At 40.2% G+C, this 17,575-nt stretch overlaps 1 protein-coding gene across 1 annotated transcript; it reads right to left on the reverse strand.

Annotated features, from left to right (window-relative positions):
* Positions 1-1,372: 1,372 nt before the first annotated feature.
* Positions 1,373-12,611, reverse strand: sp3a (sp3a transcription factor). The gene is made up of 6 exons (XM_082507568.1): positions 12,418-12,611; positions 11,936-12,033; positions 6,757-7,993; positions 5,083-5,269; positions 4,805-5,001; positions 1,373-3,478 (listed from the first exon to the last, which is right to left on the reverse strand). The coding sequence occupies exons 1-6, from the start codon at positions 12,422-12,424 to the stop codon at positions 3,189-3,191; spliced, it is 2,016 nt and encodes a 671-aa protein (XP_082363694.1). The 5' UTR covers positions 12,425-12,611; the 3' UTR covers positions 1,373-3,188.
* Positions 12,612-17,575: the final 4,964 nt, after the last annotated feature.

A 17,575-nucleotide genomic window follows, 5' to 3' on the forward strand; every position in this document is an offset into this window, starting at 1 on the left:
GAAAGCTCTTGTCGTTATTATATACTGCGGGGTGATGTTGACACAAGCGTCTCAGAACACAAAAAGAGGAGCTTGAACAAAGTTCGCCTCAAATCTAGGTGGCTAGTTGAAAAGTGAGTGTGGATAGTGTCACGCTTAGCAGCCACCCGATCTCTCTTTCCTCCCTTTAACCTGCCGAGCTGCCACGGAGGATCGCCCACTGATGGCACCTTTTATCTGCCACGGCCAGAAGAACCGCGGCTCTTCCTGTTACGAGGCAGTGGCACTTTGTCAAGCAAGACAAAGTTATCCTGGGGTCTGATACTGGTCTAGGAGTATGATTTGCATCATAAAAGCTTAAAGCAGATGACACAAAACCAGTGGTAAGCAATATTAAGCTGCACAGACCTAAAAAAAAAAACTAAAAGAAAATACCTTAAAGCACCTGAATTTTTCTCAAATCTGCAACAATTCACAACTGGAAAAACCACGATACTCCGCGCTGATCGTCCCTGAGGTCTGTGCATCACAGATTTCATTCCTGCAGGGGAGCAAAGATTATTACAATATTCAGATTACCGAGCAGAGGAAATTAATTGGACTAATTAACATACAAGTAAATGATGATACCGTTAACACATTTCATTAACTCTAACTGTCATTCTATGTTCCTGGTGCACTTGGTATTGCATTACAATGAATTGGATTCATTAAATTATGCAAATGAAAGGAACGACAAAATGAACGAGTCCTTTTGAACATTATGGACCACATTTTCAAACTCAAATTGACTAAGAGTCAAAAAGCATGTGCTTTCCACTCAGATTTACCAGATAAAGCTTTTCATAGACTACCACTTTAATTATGTTCACAGGCACTAAAACCAGGTAGGCTATAATATGTAACCAACTCCCTGATTCTGCAGACTTGAGTCTAATGTTATAGAACAAAATAGAAACACTACCTAATTAGCAAAATGTCCCATTTAGTGGACGAGTTAAAGATAGTGATGCGGCACATGTCAGGTCAGGAAATGGCGTGCACATTTTGAAGTCGGAGGCAGAGCAGCTGTTATGTCTCGTGCCTCTCTGCAGGGTTTGTTCAAAGTCACGAGACAGCAGTTGGTTCTCCAGCAGCAGAATATGTTCCTGACATTTCTGTGTGACATTAACTTGCGGTTAATTGTGGGGTCTGCACTTCTCATTGGCCTCGGAGACTTCTGTCTTCATCTTAGCTGCAGCTACACGGGGAAGGTCAAGGGGTCAAACGTACCTCCCGTCCTCATCCCTTGGCTGTAGTGACATCTACTGGACTACTAACCCACAGTATGCGCTTTGCAAAGAGCTGATGCGTCTTTGGGGGAAAAGAAAAAAGAAAAAAAATCAAACTGGTCTCACGTTTAGTCGTTTTAGTATTAAATATCAAACTGCCCTCAGACAGCAGACATGGTACAACCAAGATACATTAAAAAAAATGAAGAAATCAAAAAATAAAGAGCATTCAAGTATAACAGAAACATTTATATTGATGCTATATTGACATATTTATACAGAAGACTGGAGTGAGGATAAACCTTCAGTGTTTAGCACAGAATATGAAGATTCTTCTTCATGCGTTTCTTGCTATTTGACTCAGATGGCATTTTAATCTCTCTTGAAGAGGAAGGTCTCAAAATAGGGGAAAAAACTAAAGAATAAATATGAAACAAGTAAATTTAATGTTCAGTGTGTATGTGTATTCAATTTAATAGTTAAGCAGTTTGGGAGGTGGCAGTAGAAGAAAGAAATAAGAGACATAAATGGATAACCCACTACAGGGGAATGTAACATGCAGATAAAGAAATACAACACGAGAAGAAAAAAAAAAAGCAATGCACATTTACTGACAGTGGGTATAACAGACAGTTTGCTGGGAAACATACAAAATATTTTTATACAAAATCTGAACAAGATTAAAGTGTTGAGAGCAGTGACGTTTAAAAGAGTACCACTTTTTAGTAATACAGACATTTTTCAAGTGCGCGATAGGACCGATAGAGCCAGATCCTGGTGAAAACTTCCTAACATGAACAGGTGGGTGCTATGAAAAGAGAAATTATAATATAAAGCACAGCTGACATGATAGGATCAAATAGGTAACATGATGACAGCTTCATTGGCCTCAGCTTTTCCGTCCATCAAAAACAAAAACAAATGTTCCCACAACATCCCGCTATGGCCCGAGAAGCTACAGGGGTAATTTACCTTTACTTACATCACACAGTCACGAGTCACCCTGAGTTTGGTTTTCAATTTGGCAATTACCTCCAGAAAAATGGCTTTTTTTTCTTAATATTACAACATATTTTCATTTGGAAATCCTCCAAAAAGGATTTTTTTTTCTTTTTTCTACAAACCCCCCCAAAAAACACATGAATTACATATAATGGAGCCATTTGAAATGTTCTGAACCTTCAATGGCGCAAACGCGTCGTTTATGTAAAGCCCAATATAAATGGCTCTTCAGTCAAAATATTTCATATGCAAATAATGTGTATCATATCAAGAGTAAATGTTAAGAGGAATTAAAATACAAAAAAATTTGATTGTTTTTCCATTTTCACCTGCAAAATGTAGCAGGCTTAAGGAAACTCATTAAAAAGGGAGGAAGGAGGGCTTTGCAAGCAGACTGGAAGGAAACAAGAATGCATAATAATAACAATAATAATTTAAAAAATGTAAAATTTGCATGGGCATAAACAATAACTTTGTTTCAGCTGGATAAAATTAGCTCTGCTGTGAGATTTAGTCTTTGCACACAGGAATATTGGGGGGGGGGGGCTTGCCTATTATGAAGGACATCATCAAAATACACCATCAACAAAAGGTGAGGAGAGAAGAAACTGCTCAACTTACCAATCATTTTCATGAAAATCACATTATTAACAAATAAGTAAATTTTAAAAGAAAGTGGAATCCTACATTTTTCAACTACACAATATTGTACAAAATAAGGCATTTCCTTGTGTGTTTACTGCAATGTCTTTTTCCACCTTTGCTTGTTTTCTCTCAGTATGCGCTGAGGATGGACACGGACTGACTATTTCTGTGTTAAAATATATATATTTATATATTTATAATTTTAGTTTTTTCCTTCAAAACGTGAATAAAAATGCAGGTAGGAGTATACAGTATGAGGGAGGTCGCAGAAGTTCATAAGCGGAGTGTAAATCACTCCATGACTTCGCTGGCCGCTACTGTGGCGACGAGCTGGAGTGGGATCTCTGCGTTGGCTAGGATGTCCTGGGCGTTGCTGGAGCCCTGCTGGATGTTGGTGAGGATGAGGGTGGTGCCTGCCGTGGTGATGATACTGTCTGAGGACCCTGCGGATTCCATCGAGGCCACCACGGCGCTGCCAGAGTTCACGCCTTTTTTGTTCTGATGAGTTTTAATGTGCTTCGCCAGGTGGTCGCTCCGCATGAAGCGCTTGGAACATTCTGGGCAGACAAACTTCTTCTCTCCTGCCAGAGAGAGAGAGAGGAAACAGTTTCAAAGATAGTTTGATGCTGAATTCATTTGGAGAGGGTTAAGCATGTCGTCTATCACCAGATCACAAGAAGTTAAAAAAAAAAGTGCCAAGCAAAGTTCAAATTGATTGATCCATGAATAGATGGAACACACAAAAATAACAAAAGGCAGAACTGCCAGCGACATGCACATTCTTAATAGTTTTATTGTGTGCTGTTACTGAACGCTGTATGACCTGGGTCCAATGTTTAATCTGAATTAGTTTCCTAAAGCCAGTCTGTCACTGACAGAAATGACAAATTGACGCTATACAGCTGATTACAATTATTACCAATTAGAAGCCTACAATCATCGAACATCCTCTTGAAATGTTAACTGTGAATGCTAACTGTTCATATCCTGCAGCTGACAGCGTAATAAAAGGCTACTTTAGCCCGTCTTGTCAGAGGCCTCGCTCTGCCAGCGATATGCAAAGATAACAGTATGACCAAGTGGTGATATTGCTATCAAAGGTCTGTCCTGCCATTAACGTTGTGGCAGTAGATTTATCTGGAATTCTCATACATACACTCATACTTCCTGCATTTCATGAATCATGACTAAAAATCAAAACAATAAACATTCAGCTCACTATTGTTGTAAAGTTTCACTGTTGTTAACAGATCCTTCAACTGCAGGACAAACTGTTTAAAGCACATTTTAAGATTCCCTCCAAGCCAGTGAATCTAGCTATGTGTGTTTTTCTCACAATGGTCTTCAATCCTAACCTTTTTTTTTTTTTTTTTTTAAATTCATTTTCAGGCACAACAAATACCTATATTGAACATAAAATACACAAAACAAAAAACAAAACTTGCCTGAAAAAGGAGTGGGACGAAGAAAACTTATTAAATCCCACCCCTATACTCACTCATCAACAAAAAAAAACAATAAACTTCCCGCAGCCACGCCCATCATTGCATACAGACCCATCAACAGCCCCGGGCAGATACAAGCATCTAAGCGGCAGCTCGCAACCAACAATTAGAGCCTTCATAACTGAATACAGAATATATAAATTATAAATTGCATTACCACAGGTAACAGGCAGTAATAACTACAAGTAACAGACACACATACATATACATACATATATATCTACACACACAAGTACATATATGTACATACATACGCAAACCTGACATTTTAAATCCAGAGGGGGACAAACGCTGTTATTTCTTAGGTGACTCACGCTTTGCAGGGCACAAATTAACACATTTTACTGATTTTATGGATGTTTTCCTGATGTGCAAACATCAAGGGAGCAAAAAAAAGGGCACCTGTGTGTGTTCTCCTGTGCCTCTGCAGCTCATCGCTGCGTGTGAACCTCTTCCCACAGAACATCCAGCTGCAAACAAAAGGTCGCTCCCCTGAATGCCAGCGCAGGTGTGCTCGCAGGTGCGATGTCTTTCCGTATACTTTCCCACAGCCCGCGATGTGGCAGATGTGCTGCTTCTTTTTCCCCATGCTAGATCCTCTGCGAAACACAGGCACTGACATTAAAGATACTGATACATAGATGAGAGAAACAAAAGAAACAAAGGTCAAGATTACTCACCTGCCACCCGACTCTCTGCAATTAGGGCAGGTACATGCCACTCTGCGCAGCCTCTTGCCCTCTTGGCCAAGCTGATCCTCCTCATCCACCAGTCTGACTCGGAGGTGGGACAGATCGCTCGTGTTCAGGGTAGAATCAGTGCTAAGCTGCCATTCTCCAGAGTCTGGCTCTTCCTTGATCTGAATATCTAAAAATTAATATTAACAGTCTTCAGTTATAACTGGCCAAAAAGCCTGAACAGTGAGAGCTGCTTTGTAACTGTGTGTGATTGACAGCAAGGCAGCAGACTTAATGTATCAGTGAGAATTCTGATGACTAATTAAGCGTACCCTGTGGACTTTTTGGCCCACATGAGTGACAGAAAATGGGTGGATGGACTTTGCTACAATCAGAAATTTCATCACAATGTTATGACAGCAATAATTACATATAAAGTTGAAACACAAAGACGTTTTGAGGACGTAAACAATGAGTGTTGATGAGACTAAGCAGACTACGTTCACTGGCCACTTTATTAGGTCCACCTGTTTAACTGCTCTTTAATGGAAACACATGGGGGCAAATCAGTGCATTTAGGCATGCAGACCGCCTTGTATTAAAAGTTCAGGCTGCTGCTGCTGGTGTAATGGTGTGGGCCATATTTTCTTGGCACACTTTGGGCCACGTTGTACCAACTGAGCATTGTTTAAACAACACACCCTACAGGAGGATTTTTGCTGACTATGTCCAGGATAATTTGCTAATCTCAAACCGGTTTCTTGAACATGACAATGAGCTCTTGGTACTCAAATGTCCTACACAAGTCACCAGATCTCAGCCCAATACAGCACCTCTGGGAATGGAAAATTCACATTATGATGTGAAATCTGCCGAAACTGTTGGATGCTATCATGTCAATATGGACCAGAGCGGTCATTGGAGAAAACGCACTGGTGTAATTGTTTAATGTTATTCCTGTGTCCCCATAAACACGACGATGTTTCACGTGCACAACTTTAGGATCTTGAAACAAAAGCATCTAAATGGAATCCAGCCATTACCAACGTTGATATTTCCAAGTGTGCTTTTAAGCAACAACTCATAATCTAAAAGTTACATGGATTATTATATAAATATATTATGAATAAATAAGTAAAACAAATACAAAGACGTCACTGGATTGTCTACTCCGAGCACCAAGAACAAATTCCACTGACCTTCATTGCATTAGTATAATTAGTAACTGAATACATTATAGCAATTTACAAGTAATTTGCACATGGAAGACCTTTCTGGAAGCTGCTAAACGGGCTAGATTTAAAAGTAAATATGCAAGAAACTTAAAGAGAATTAGAATATAATTATGGGATGTAAAATAATGAAAGAGCATTTTGACTTTAAAACCTTTAAAAAGAGCCTCGGACAGTCTAACATGTGTTTTAAGTTCCATTGCTGATTAGACCTTTACTCGTAGGTGGGTTCGACTACATTAAAAATTGTCAGAGAGCAAAAAAGTTCACGCACTAATAACAACAGCAAAGGTCTAATTTGTCCCACTCTGAAAAGATGCATTTAAGCTAACATAAAAAGGAGATAAATACCAATAAGGTACATGTACAGATGCCACAAAAGGACAAATTGGTCAAAATCTTTCTTCTCCCGAGTGTATTGTGACAATATGAAGAGCTACTATACCTGCAGGGTGATCGGTGTCTCCTTCCTGCTGGGCCACTGAATTGACTGTGACTGTCTGCAGGTTGGGGATCTGTCCTGTGCTGATGTTACCCAGGGACAGGGTCTGGACTGGAGCAAGAGTTATCTGCTGGGGCGGTGTGGTGGGCAGCTGGAGATTCTGGAGGTTCTGCACTCCTTGCACTTGAAAGGTCTGCCACTGTATCTGACCTGATGGCGTAACTGTCTGAGCTTGGATGATGAAGGTTCCCGGGTTGATCAGTTGCACATTTTGCAGACTCTGCCCACCTGCCGCCACTGACTGCACCACCTGTCCGTTGGTGGTCTGAACAGGAACCTGCTGCAGCTGGATGATTGGCTGAGCTGATGACGCATGGACATTTAGCTCCTGATTTTGCTGGACGAAGCCTTCTTGGAGACCAGAACTTGAGTTGGCTTGCTCCGTAGCCACTGATGGTAATGAAGTGTTCTGGGTTAGCAGACCTGCTTCGCTTGCTGTAACGTGTAGAGAGGAAGACGTTGGCACAAATATCTCAGGATTTGCATTCGAGTCATTTACTGGTAGTGTCTGTGAGAGGTGGTCATCTGTCTTAGCCAGACTCTCAGAGCCATCCACAGGCTGACTTGCCATAATTAGCTGGCCATCAGCAGTGACCCCTGTTGCTATAGTTTGAGCACCAGACAAGCCAAGGGAGTCCAAGTCTACGCTGTTAACAGGAACAAAGGTAATGTTCCCGGGCAAACCCACAGGCACATTAGTAACAACCTGGCCCTGGTTGTTGAAGGTGGAGCTGCCAATAGAAACCCCCTGGATCTGCTGGATGTTAGCAGTCTGTGAAATGAGGTTCTGGTTGTTGTTAAGGATGTTTGCAGTTGATGTCACACTGAGACTCTGGCTACCATCAGGCAAGATCTGAATGTGTCCCGTAGCATCCTGAGTCAGGGTTGGTCCTTCCACACTGGCCGTGGAGAAGCTCAGCTGTCCATCTGCTGTTTGAATCTGAGGAATTACTTGGTACTGAATGTTAGGCACTGAATTGGCAGAGGAGTCGTCCGTTCCTGACGTCACAAAGATTGGCTGACCCTGTAAGTTCTGGATAGGAAGAACATACTGCCCATTTGACGTTAATATCCCTTGACTTTGGATCTGTACTATTCCAGACTCATCTTTTGCTGCTGTTGTGGGGGTTAACACCTCCCATTTCTCTGTCCCAGTAAGCTGCGTAGATGGATGTGAGATCTGAGAAAGAAAACAAATCACATAAAATAAAACACATTTAAAAAGTAGATTCAGAACTCTAGTTATATTCATCTTTTAAGGTACAAAGATGACTGTATGAAAATAAAAACCTGCATTTGCTAAATGACCAAAATTCTTTTGTTTGGCTGAAATTTAGAGGTCTGTCTGCCATTCCTATTCATGCTAATGTAACTAAGCTGATTCCCTTTGTCTTTTATTAGCACTGTAGCATTGACTCCAATAATAGATGATATACTGGCATCTAACTATTACTTTTCTAGTCTTAGTGACCACTCAAAGCTCTCTACATTCATACAACACTTCAAGCACTTTATTTCCCTCACATCCACCGCCAATTTAGAATCACTGATTACCTAAGAAGACTGAAGCTGACACATGTGTAGGAAACCCACACAGGCACAGGGAGAACACGCAAACGCCACAGCTGACTAGGAGAGTCGAACCACAAACCTCGAAGATGCAAGCGCTAGTCAATCTACCCAATGTTATCAGTGTCCTGCATCGATGCTATATGGACAACACACCTAACTAGGGATGGGTATCGAAACCCGGTTCTTGTTGAGAACCGGTTCTCACTGTTTCAATTCCTTGGAATTGTTTGCCATTTTTGCAAACGATTCTCTTATCGATTCCAGTCGCCCCGAATGACGTCACCACGTTGCGGAGCGTCGCTTACCTGGCCGGAAACACGGTGCGTAAGCGGCTCAAATGCTCAAAAGTTTGGTTATACTTTACGAGAACGGATGACAACAGGGCAACTTGCAATACTTGCAAAGTAGATATTTCATTTAAGGGAGGAAACACTACGAATATGCAAAAGCATTTGCTCACAAAACACGCGATGACCATAAATGAATGTCGTGTTTTTAATTCCGCTCCGGACTCGTGAATCTCAACCCAGCAGCAGTGGCAACACGTCCTCTGCACGTCCTCTCCCGTTAATGCGGCAGGTAAATAATCAACTAACAGTGCATATTATGTTAGCGCGATCTGCCTTATTACAAAACCTGCCATTACTGTGCATTTAGGTGACCATGATGAGACAGACAGAGTCTGGCTGGCTCAGATGCTGGCAGTTCTCGCTGCAGTCTACCGGTAGCGTCTCCTTTCAGGCCAGGATAGACGAATGTCACCGAGCAGTGACTAAGTTTGTGGTCAAAGGTTTGCACCCATTTGCCACAGCAGATGCCCCGATTTCACTTTGGTAAGTGAATGTGTTTAATTGTAGGCAGGGACATTACTGGATATTCTTGTGTAATTGCTACAGAATAATTTATGTTAAACTTTGTTATTGCTACAGGAGAATATTTATTTTATTATTTTACATTTACATTTTTTTTCCTGGGGACCCTGTGACACCCCATTGAAGAGCCGTAGGCTGTGGATCTCTTAAGATCTCACTGTTGGGTTTGTAAGGCCATGTTACTCCGAAATTTCTATCTTGTTCAAAGAGAAGATATAAAACACAGTTCTAAGCTAATCGACTTTAGTGTTCTCCTTTTTTAAAAAGAAGAATCGATAAGAGAATCAATAAAGAATCGAATCATTAAACAGAATCGAAAATGGAATCGGAATCGTTAAAATCTTATCAATACCCATCCCTACACCTAACTGTACTTGGTTGTCTTATTTCATTGTTTGATCCACGCCAGGTTTTTCCACTACAGTTCAATTGAGTGAATGGGCATGTCGTTGTTTGTGTTGACTGCATCAAACATCTCTTATATGAGATTTTCTCATCCGAGCTGTAACGAGCTGAGGTTGTATTTATAATACATTGTCTCTGCTGGATTTGTTTTTAAAGTGAATGCATGGAATTGGTGCACGCCTTGCTTCAAGCAGACATGGCTGATTCTCAGCAGTGTTTTGGTCACATTTGTTTTTAATAAAAGAAATATTGAGCAATACTATGCATAATACATCAATAACCTCGGACCAGCTAGAAACAGAAACCGAACATAGCGAAACAACTTTCTCTTATGAAAATATGAAAAACAAAAACTGCAAACTTACTTCACAGACACAAATTTCAGAGCTCATACTGATATCATCAAAGAATAAATGAAATTGAGCAACAAAAATACATGCAGGCTTGTATGTCTATTTCAGTTAAGTCTTCAGTACTGACCTAACAAAACAAGAACCTGAAATCCTGACCGAGTGATGGAAGTAAATTAAACAGACATTTACAGAAAAATTAAAACACTAAAGCTTATTAAAACTAATGTCTATCAGCTCATCTTAAGGTGTTGGAGAGCTTTTTCTCTGATTGATTGATGTTGAAGTTTCATTAACAACAGATTAAAGTGTAAAACAACAGGCTAAGATGAGAGACTGAAAACTACATTGAAAAATGGACGGCCTGTCTTTATCCCGTTGTAAAACAGAAGCTATAGTCAACCTTAGTTTAACACAGGAATAGTTTAAAAAAACAAACCTTGTTTCCTAAACACTTTAACTTGACCTTGGGCTGTGAAGGTGAATTTGCAATGACTTACAAAAAGACAACCATTATGCTAAATGTGATCAAACTACCCTTACATTAGGCTACAGTAAAAGGAGAGGTATTAAAATAGCCTTTTAGATAAACATTGCAATATTATACTATAGACTATGAACCTGCCATGATATATCAGTGAGCCATGGGTAAAATGGGTACAAATCCTTTTCAGGAATCAGGAAGGGCATAGGTCTAAACCAAACCAAAACAAATCCCTGTCAAATAAAACAAGTGGCGTGACCCATTGTGAATTAGGGAGTATTTAGTTTACTTAATTCAGTTTATAACTACAAATACGTCAAACAAATGTCTGTTTATTGATTCAAAGCTGGACTTTGAAGCAAATGGTGGAGCTGTTTGTAAAAAAGGGCACCAGAGCCTGTCATGTTTGAGATGGCTTGCTCACTTCCACAACGATAAAACCATAATTTGATTGTGCTTTTATTGGCTCTGTTTTAGCCCGTACCCTGATGCTATGGTTTGGATATTGAGTCGTAAAGAACTCAAACTGTTAAATGGTCTAAGAGCCTGATTGGTGAGCCACAGCTGAACCCAACATCCCAGTACACACGATGGTTACGCTGGTTGGTTGGTTTAGTTTTACTCAACGACTTGCACCCTTTGCATATCGTGTTTCAGTTTCCTCCTTCTAGACGAAGGTTTCAGGCCTAAAGAGCAGCTTTGTTCCAGCAGCTATTAGTCACATAAACAAATCATAGCTTTGATACAAATTTTCCCCCCCTAATCTTTTCTACGATTATCTGTTGTTTGTATTGAAAATACACATGTAGGGATGGGTAACTGACTACTGCCGACCAAATCTACCTAAGAGGACAAATGAAGTAACCCGAACCTGCTTATTTACTGTCCAACCAACAGTTTTGCTCAGGTGTGACCAAAACCTTTCCTTCTGCTAAAATAGAATCAGATATAGCAGAGGTGCTGGCTCACTACATCAGACAGTACTGCTGTCCACCTCTGAATATAGTGACCCAACCTCAGTGTAGGTTGGGTCAGCATGTCTAGCAGGTCGAAGGGTGATGACCAAGTCTCTGGCTCAAAAGGGGCAGGTTTAAAAGGAATAAAGTGTGTGGACATCAGTCTGAACCGCACAGAAAATGTGACTGATGCTAAGAAGTGAATGTACTGGTTAAATGGCTGTCTTGTTCAGTGCCCCTCAGACAAAACCGTGGACACCACCTAAAAAATAAGGCTTGGGTCTGAATGGAGTCTGTCCCATCAAATCTAGCGAAGGAGGCGGGATTTGTAAGCAGCTTGGGAGGAAGTGTTGCTTGAGAAGTTCAAATCAGGGTACAATAATAACCCCCACCTGGTTTCAAATATGTAATGCAAACTCTCTTGTTACTAAAACCGCAGGCAAGACCTATGACGAGAACCACGATACAGTAGAAAAATCTTACCTGATTGCCCCTGCCTTCCTCCTGCTGCAAAAAGTCGCTCTTACTGCTGTCCACGTCTAAGGCAGCCATATCATCCGCTTTCATTGGCTGTTCTGGGGCTGTGAAGTGAAAAACATTTACTGTGGGAACAGCCGAAGCTAACGTTAGCTAAACAAACCTGTGACTCACACCCACGTTAAAGTACAGTTAGCCACTAAACCGACAACTACATCCGCTGTTACTAATATCACAAACCTCCATTTAACGGGGCTGTAGCACTGATTAGTTAAATGAAGGCTAAACAGTGATGTGTCCTACACAAGCTAATCTAGACAGCTAAGCTATCGAGCCCTGCGTTAGCCGCTGCTGCCAACTTAGCCGGCGATGATTAGCACTATCACCATCGAGAATCCCCACTAGCCTGCTAGCGAGCTAATTTAGCCAGAGGATGCCCGAGATAGCTCGTTAGCATGCGTGGGTGAAAAATAATGGATATTACGTACCAGTCATTGCGTGACTTGTCCTAAAACGGAGAGTCTTGATAGTCACAAGCCACCGGACATGATCAACAGATTACACCGATTGTATACGCGTGGAAATTAGTGATAAGTGTCTGATTTTTTCTATTTTGATTGACGGGCGGTAGGTAACACAAAGGGTGGGGCCTCCGCTGTTGACTGGGAGCATTTGCGTCACATACAGGAAATCCCGCCGTTCCACATAAAATGATTGGCTGCTGGTTTGTTTTACCTTGTTATTATTTGTCAGCCGACACGTCAGTCATCCTTTGTTGGCTTCTTTTCCTGTTTGGTATGCATTTTCAGCTGGACTGTGTTGGTGGCACTGAGGGTTGTATTTACATTGTTGTTAACCCTGTTTTAGTCCAAAGCATGGCAGTCACGCTCTCTGTATGATCTTAACTATAGTTCAAGAGCTCTGTCTGCCACCTACAGCTGTTCTCCACCAGATCACCTGTTCATCAGTGATCAATAGTGAGTATTCATATCCTTTACTTTAAGTACTGTGAGTAGTAGGCAAAAATATCTCAAAAAAGCAACACACCATGCCGCAATCTAAAAAAAGTAATTGACATCTATGCAAAGCCTAAGACTTTGCGACTCTTGAGAACCACGGTTACAACCACTATCCACAAACTCAGAAACCTTGGAACAGTGGTGAACCTTTCCAGGAAATTACTCTAAAATCGCATTGGTGACTCATACAGGAGGTCACAAAAGAACCTAGAACAACATCTGAAGGACAGCAAACCTGACTTGCCTGAGTCAGGTCAACTTCAGTGTTCAACAATAAGAGGGAGACTGGGCAAAAATGGTATTTATCTGAAAGTTTCAAGGAGAAAACCACGAAGACTTGTTTCACATTTGCCAAAAAAACATCTTGATGCTCCTCAAGGCAATTTTGGGAACATATTCTAGGGACTGACATTACAAAAGTTGACATTTTTGGAAGGTTTGTGTCCTGTTACACATGGCGTAAATCTAACATAGCATTTGATAAAAGCTACGGAAGCGTAGAGCTGCCACCCAGGCAAAAGAAAAATAGAGCTATATCACGTTATAACGCGAAAAGTTTATTGTTCTAACCATATACTTTTCACGTTTCAACAACATAAAATCACGTTATTACAATTGACATAATTATCACATTCATGTTATTCACATTATATTTATATTGTAAGAACGTGAAAGTTTTTTTTGTTATAACGTGATAATTATGTACATTGTAATACGTGATATTATGTTGTTCAAATGTGAAAAGTATATTGTACTAACATGAAAAGTATATTGTTAGAACAATAAAGTTTTCAAGTTATATTGTGATATAGCTGTATTTTTCTATTGCCTGGGTGGCAGCTCTACGCTTCCGTAAAAAGCAGTCACACACGGTGGTGGTAATACGATGGTCTGGGGCTGCTTTGCAGTTTCAGGACCTGGAACACTTGTCGTAATTGATGGAACCATGAATTTTGCTCTCTACCAGAAAATCCGGAAGGAGAATTTCCAACCATCAGTTTGTGCCATGAAGTACAATACACTTGGGTTATGCAACAGGACAATGACCGGAAACACACCAGCAAGTTCACCTCTTATTAAAAAGAAATGGGACACAGATAAAATATTACAAACTGTAATCTGAAAAGTAACTACAACTGTTTGACAAATGTAGTGAAGTGAAACTTGCAATATTCCTCTCCCTGTTAAAGAAGGAAGATTTTATAAAGTTGCTTAAAAAGGGTGTACTAAAACCATATTTGTTACGTCCCAATGTGGCTAATGTTCTGTCATTTGTCACAGATCATGGGACCACAGGTCCTGCAGATCAGCCTACCATTTTGCAAGAAAACATTAGAGATGGCTGCTGTGAAGTCACACATTTAGAAGCAATCGAGCTAATGCAAATATCAGGTGTTTGGGTTTCTTTTCATTAGTTTCAGCGACCATGTACAAAATACACGAATCGCATGGTTTGTATCCGATTTAGCTACCAGTTAATTTCCATCTGCAGTTTCCGGGCAGATAAAAAACAGTAAGATGCAGTTAAAATCAGTCAGCAAAGCACACAGACAAATATTTCCCTGCTCACACATTTATGCACATACACACATATAAGGACCCATGGAAATAAAAGATGAACAACACAAGTATCAAAATGTTAATCAATCAAAAAGTGACTCTAATTTAATCGACCAAACCACTATTATCTTTGCTGGTGCCATAACTTAGGAATATAATATTTTTGTGTGTACAAGGTTTTTAATTTCTCATCATGCAAAGTAACAAAAGGGTGGATTTTGACTAAAAACTCAGTTAGTGGCCTGCTGGGACTGAACTAATACAACTGATGGTTTGTACTGAGTCAGAATGCTAGATTAGCTTATACATATTTTAAAATTTAGGGAAGAGATTTACTCTACTCTTTAAGGCGATGATATGTGAAATTCCGATTCTGAATTCTCCCACGATGCATATGGAAATAGGAAGTTTTTGTGTCATTTACTTGGGGATAAAACACATTTGAGACAGAATCTGAGGTTGTATTTGACTGGATTTCTTCCCCTCCGTCTGATTGTGCGTATTACAACATTGTGAAAGTGCATTGAAATGAGAGTCTGCATGCTATTGTATCTGCTCTGTGGCTGTGATGCTATCAGGACCCCACTTCTCAGTATTATTTGTGGTGTGTCAGTTCCTCACAGTGCGCGACTGCAGTGAGGCTATTTCTCCCAACCTTCAATTCAAACTTGGCCCATTACAGCCAGACTACAAAAGCACTTTCCGTGCACTCAGGAGCTCACGGCAGTGAATGGTGGATATTTCCAATCACTCTGCTGTCAATCCAAATGTCAGGTAAACACAGGCCAATGGAAACAGCTTTAGAAAAACCTTGCAGCTACGTCTGTCTTACTCCAGGAGTCCTTGGAAACGTATCAACAATTTCTACAGACCTCGAAGTTAAAGGGAAGAGTCAAATATCCTAAAAACAACACAAATGCAACACTCTGGTGGATGCAGTGGCCTACAAGAGGCAGGTTACTGCTCTTGTGTTTGTCTTTAAACCTGTGAGTATTCTCTAGAGCCATAGCTACAAACAAAGGAAATTAGATTGTATTGACAGATCTTGTATGCACCTCATGAGATGAATCTGAAATCTGCAGAGCAGTTACCCAGTGGACGTTTCATTTTGTCTGTAAAAGTTCAGTGTAGCATGGGCAGAAATGACCTTTTAACTAGGACCTTTAAAATACTATGCAAATGCAATGTTTTATTAATAAACTCTATGAAATTATAGTTGAAAGTCTATAAAAGCAAAGCAGTCTGTTGCAATGCAAAAACTTCTCTGCAGCAGCTTCTAGGAGTGGACATTGCTTATGTGGCACATAGTAGAAATAAGAAAGATAACTGAGTGAGTCCACAATGGCTCTGAGTGTTTCGTATTAACATATTGACAGTTGTTTTCATGAAGACCAGTCCAAGAGAGAGTGACCCCACGGAGAGAAACTGCCCTACTGGGGGCACTGTAAATGGGTCCAGAGAGAAAAAATTGAAACTGGTGCAGAATGAAGAAGTGTGGATGGAATATCAAATGTGTGTCAGACACAACTATGAAGCACCTGAGACAGGAACAATCATACCGTTCTTTGTCAGAGGCGCTTTATACAATGAGGGCTGAGGTCAAACGTAGCTACTAGAAAACTTTTTATGATATTCTTATTGTGGAAGTTCAACATCCTGTCAACACAGAGGATGTGTGGATGCATTTCCCATTCGGGATCACAATCGAACCTATGAATTTTATTTAAACATATAAGGATAGACGGTTCTTTGATAGTAGATTGCATGGCACAAAAGCAAAGGTTAAACAACGACCAGCAGGCACAAAGGTGGAAAGTATGAAAAGACATACATTTACAAACATAAACAGCAGCTAGACAACCAGCAGTGCGGTAAACAGCGGAGCAAGGGTGCAGCACAGAGTGCAGCAACGTGGTATAAGTTTCTCAGATACACATTATGTGTCATTGTGGAGTAGATTCAACCTGACAGCATAACCGAAAAGTCACCATTGTTTAACAGAGTAAAAACATTTTATTGAGAAGAATGAAGTATAAGTAGCAGAAAAGCCAAAATGCAGCGTTTCCATATGAGGCCACAACGTCTCAGGAGGTTAAACTCGGTGGCCACAGTTACAGCTACACAATTAATTGTAATGCAGTTCCATATTTTTGCATAGTAAATGATGCCTGGCATTATGCTCAGTAATGACAAAATAGAGGACACAAAACACCTAGTCCAGTGCAACACCTTTACTTGTCACCTTTATATATCAACTATAAGATTATAATTATGGATTTTAAACTATTAGTAATTATAGTTTCAGAGCTGGTGCTCTGAATTGCAATAGATTTTGCAGGTGTGTGTAATTAAGAGGCCAGTATATATGCACAGCAGTTAGAGCAGCACGTAACAGTAAAGGTGGGAAGATGCACAGGAGTCGTTTCTTGGACATTACATAGACGATGTAGCCGTTTATTGTTTAAATGATGGTTTGCTGCATTTTGTGTGATAGTTTAAACACCTAACTTGTTATTAAGACTGCGACCATGATGGCACAGAAAGGAGATTTGTGATGTGGCAACAATAAAGAAAAAGAGAAACTAAATTCCAGAGGTTATGATTTAAATACTCTTTTCTAAGCTTCCTCTCAGCTGTTTATGGCATTCTTTTCACTCAGCACTACGTTGGACAATGTTTTATCACCCTGACTGTGGGAGCAATAAATCAAAGCATGGTAGTTCAACATGAAGGAGAGGAAACGCTTGCATGAAGTATCATATGTGAATGTAAACTTTTTTTCCCCCCTTAAAGTCCAATCCTGCTTCCGTATTACCTCCATTCAGCGTACGGCATTTGGCACACAGAGAAGTCACACAATAGCAGCAATTACAACATGGCAACATTTTTATTGTTATCCAAAATAGAGATAATTTCCTCACAGTAATAATATGATACAGCATGTTTATAATAACCATTGAATTTCCCAACACGATCCCTCGTGTGTAGTTACTGCTCTGAAAAATGCCATAGTTATTTATATGTTTATTTGTTATAACTCACACATTCCGTTTAAAAAAAGTAAATA

The sequence above is a fragment of the Aulonocara stuartgranti genome (genome assembly GCF_965226115.1).
Source record: "Aulonocara stuartgranti genome assembly, chromosome: 16".
Classification (NCBI taxonomy): domain Eukaryota; kingdom Metazoa; phylum Chordata; class Actinopteri; order Cichliformes; family Cichlidae; genus Aulonocara; species Aulonocara stuartgranti.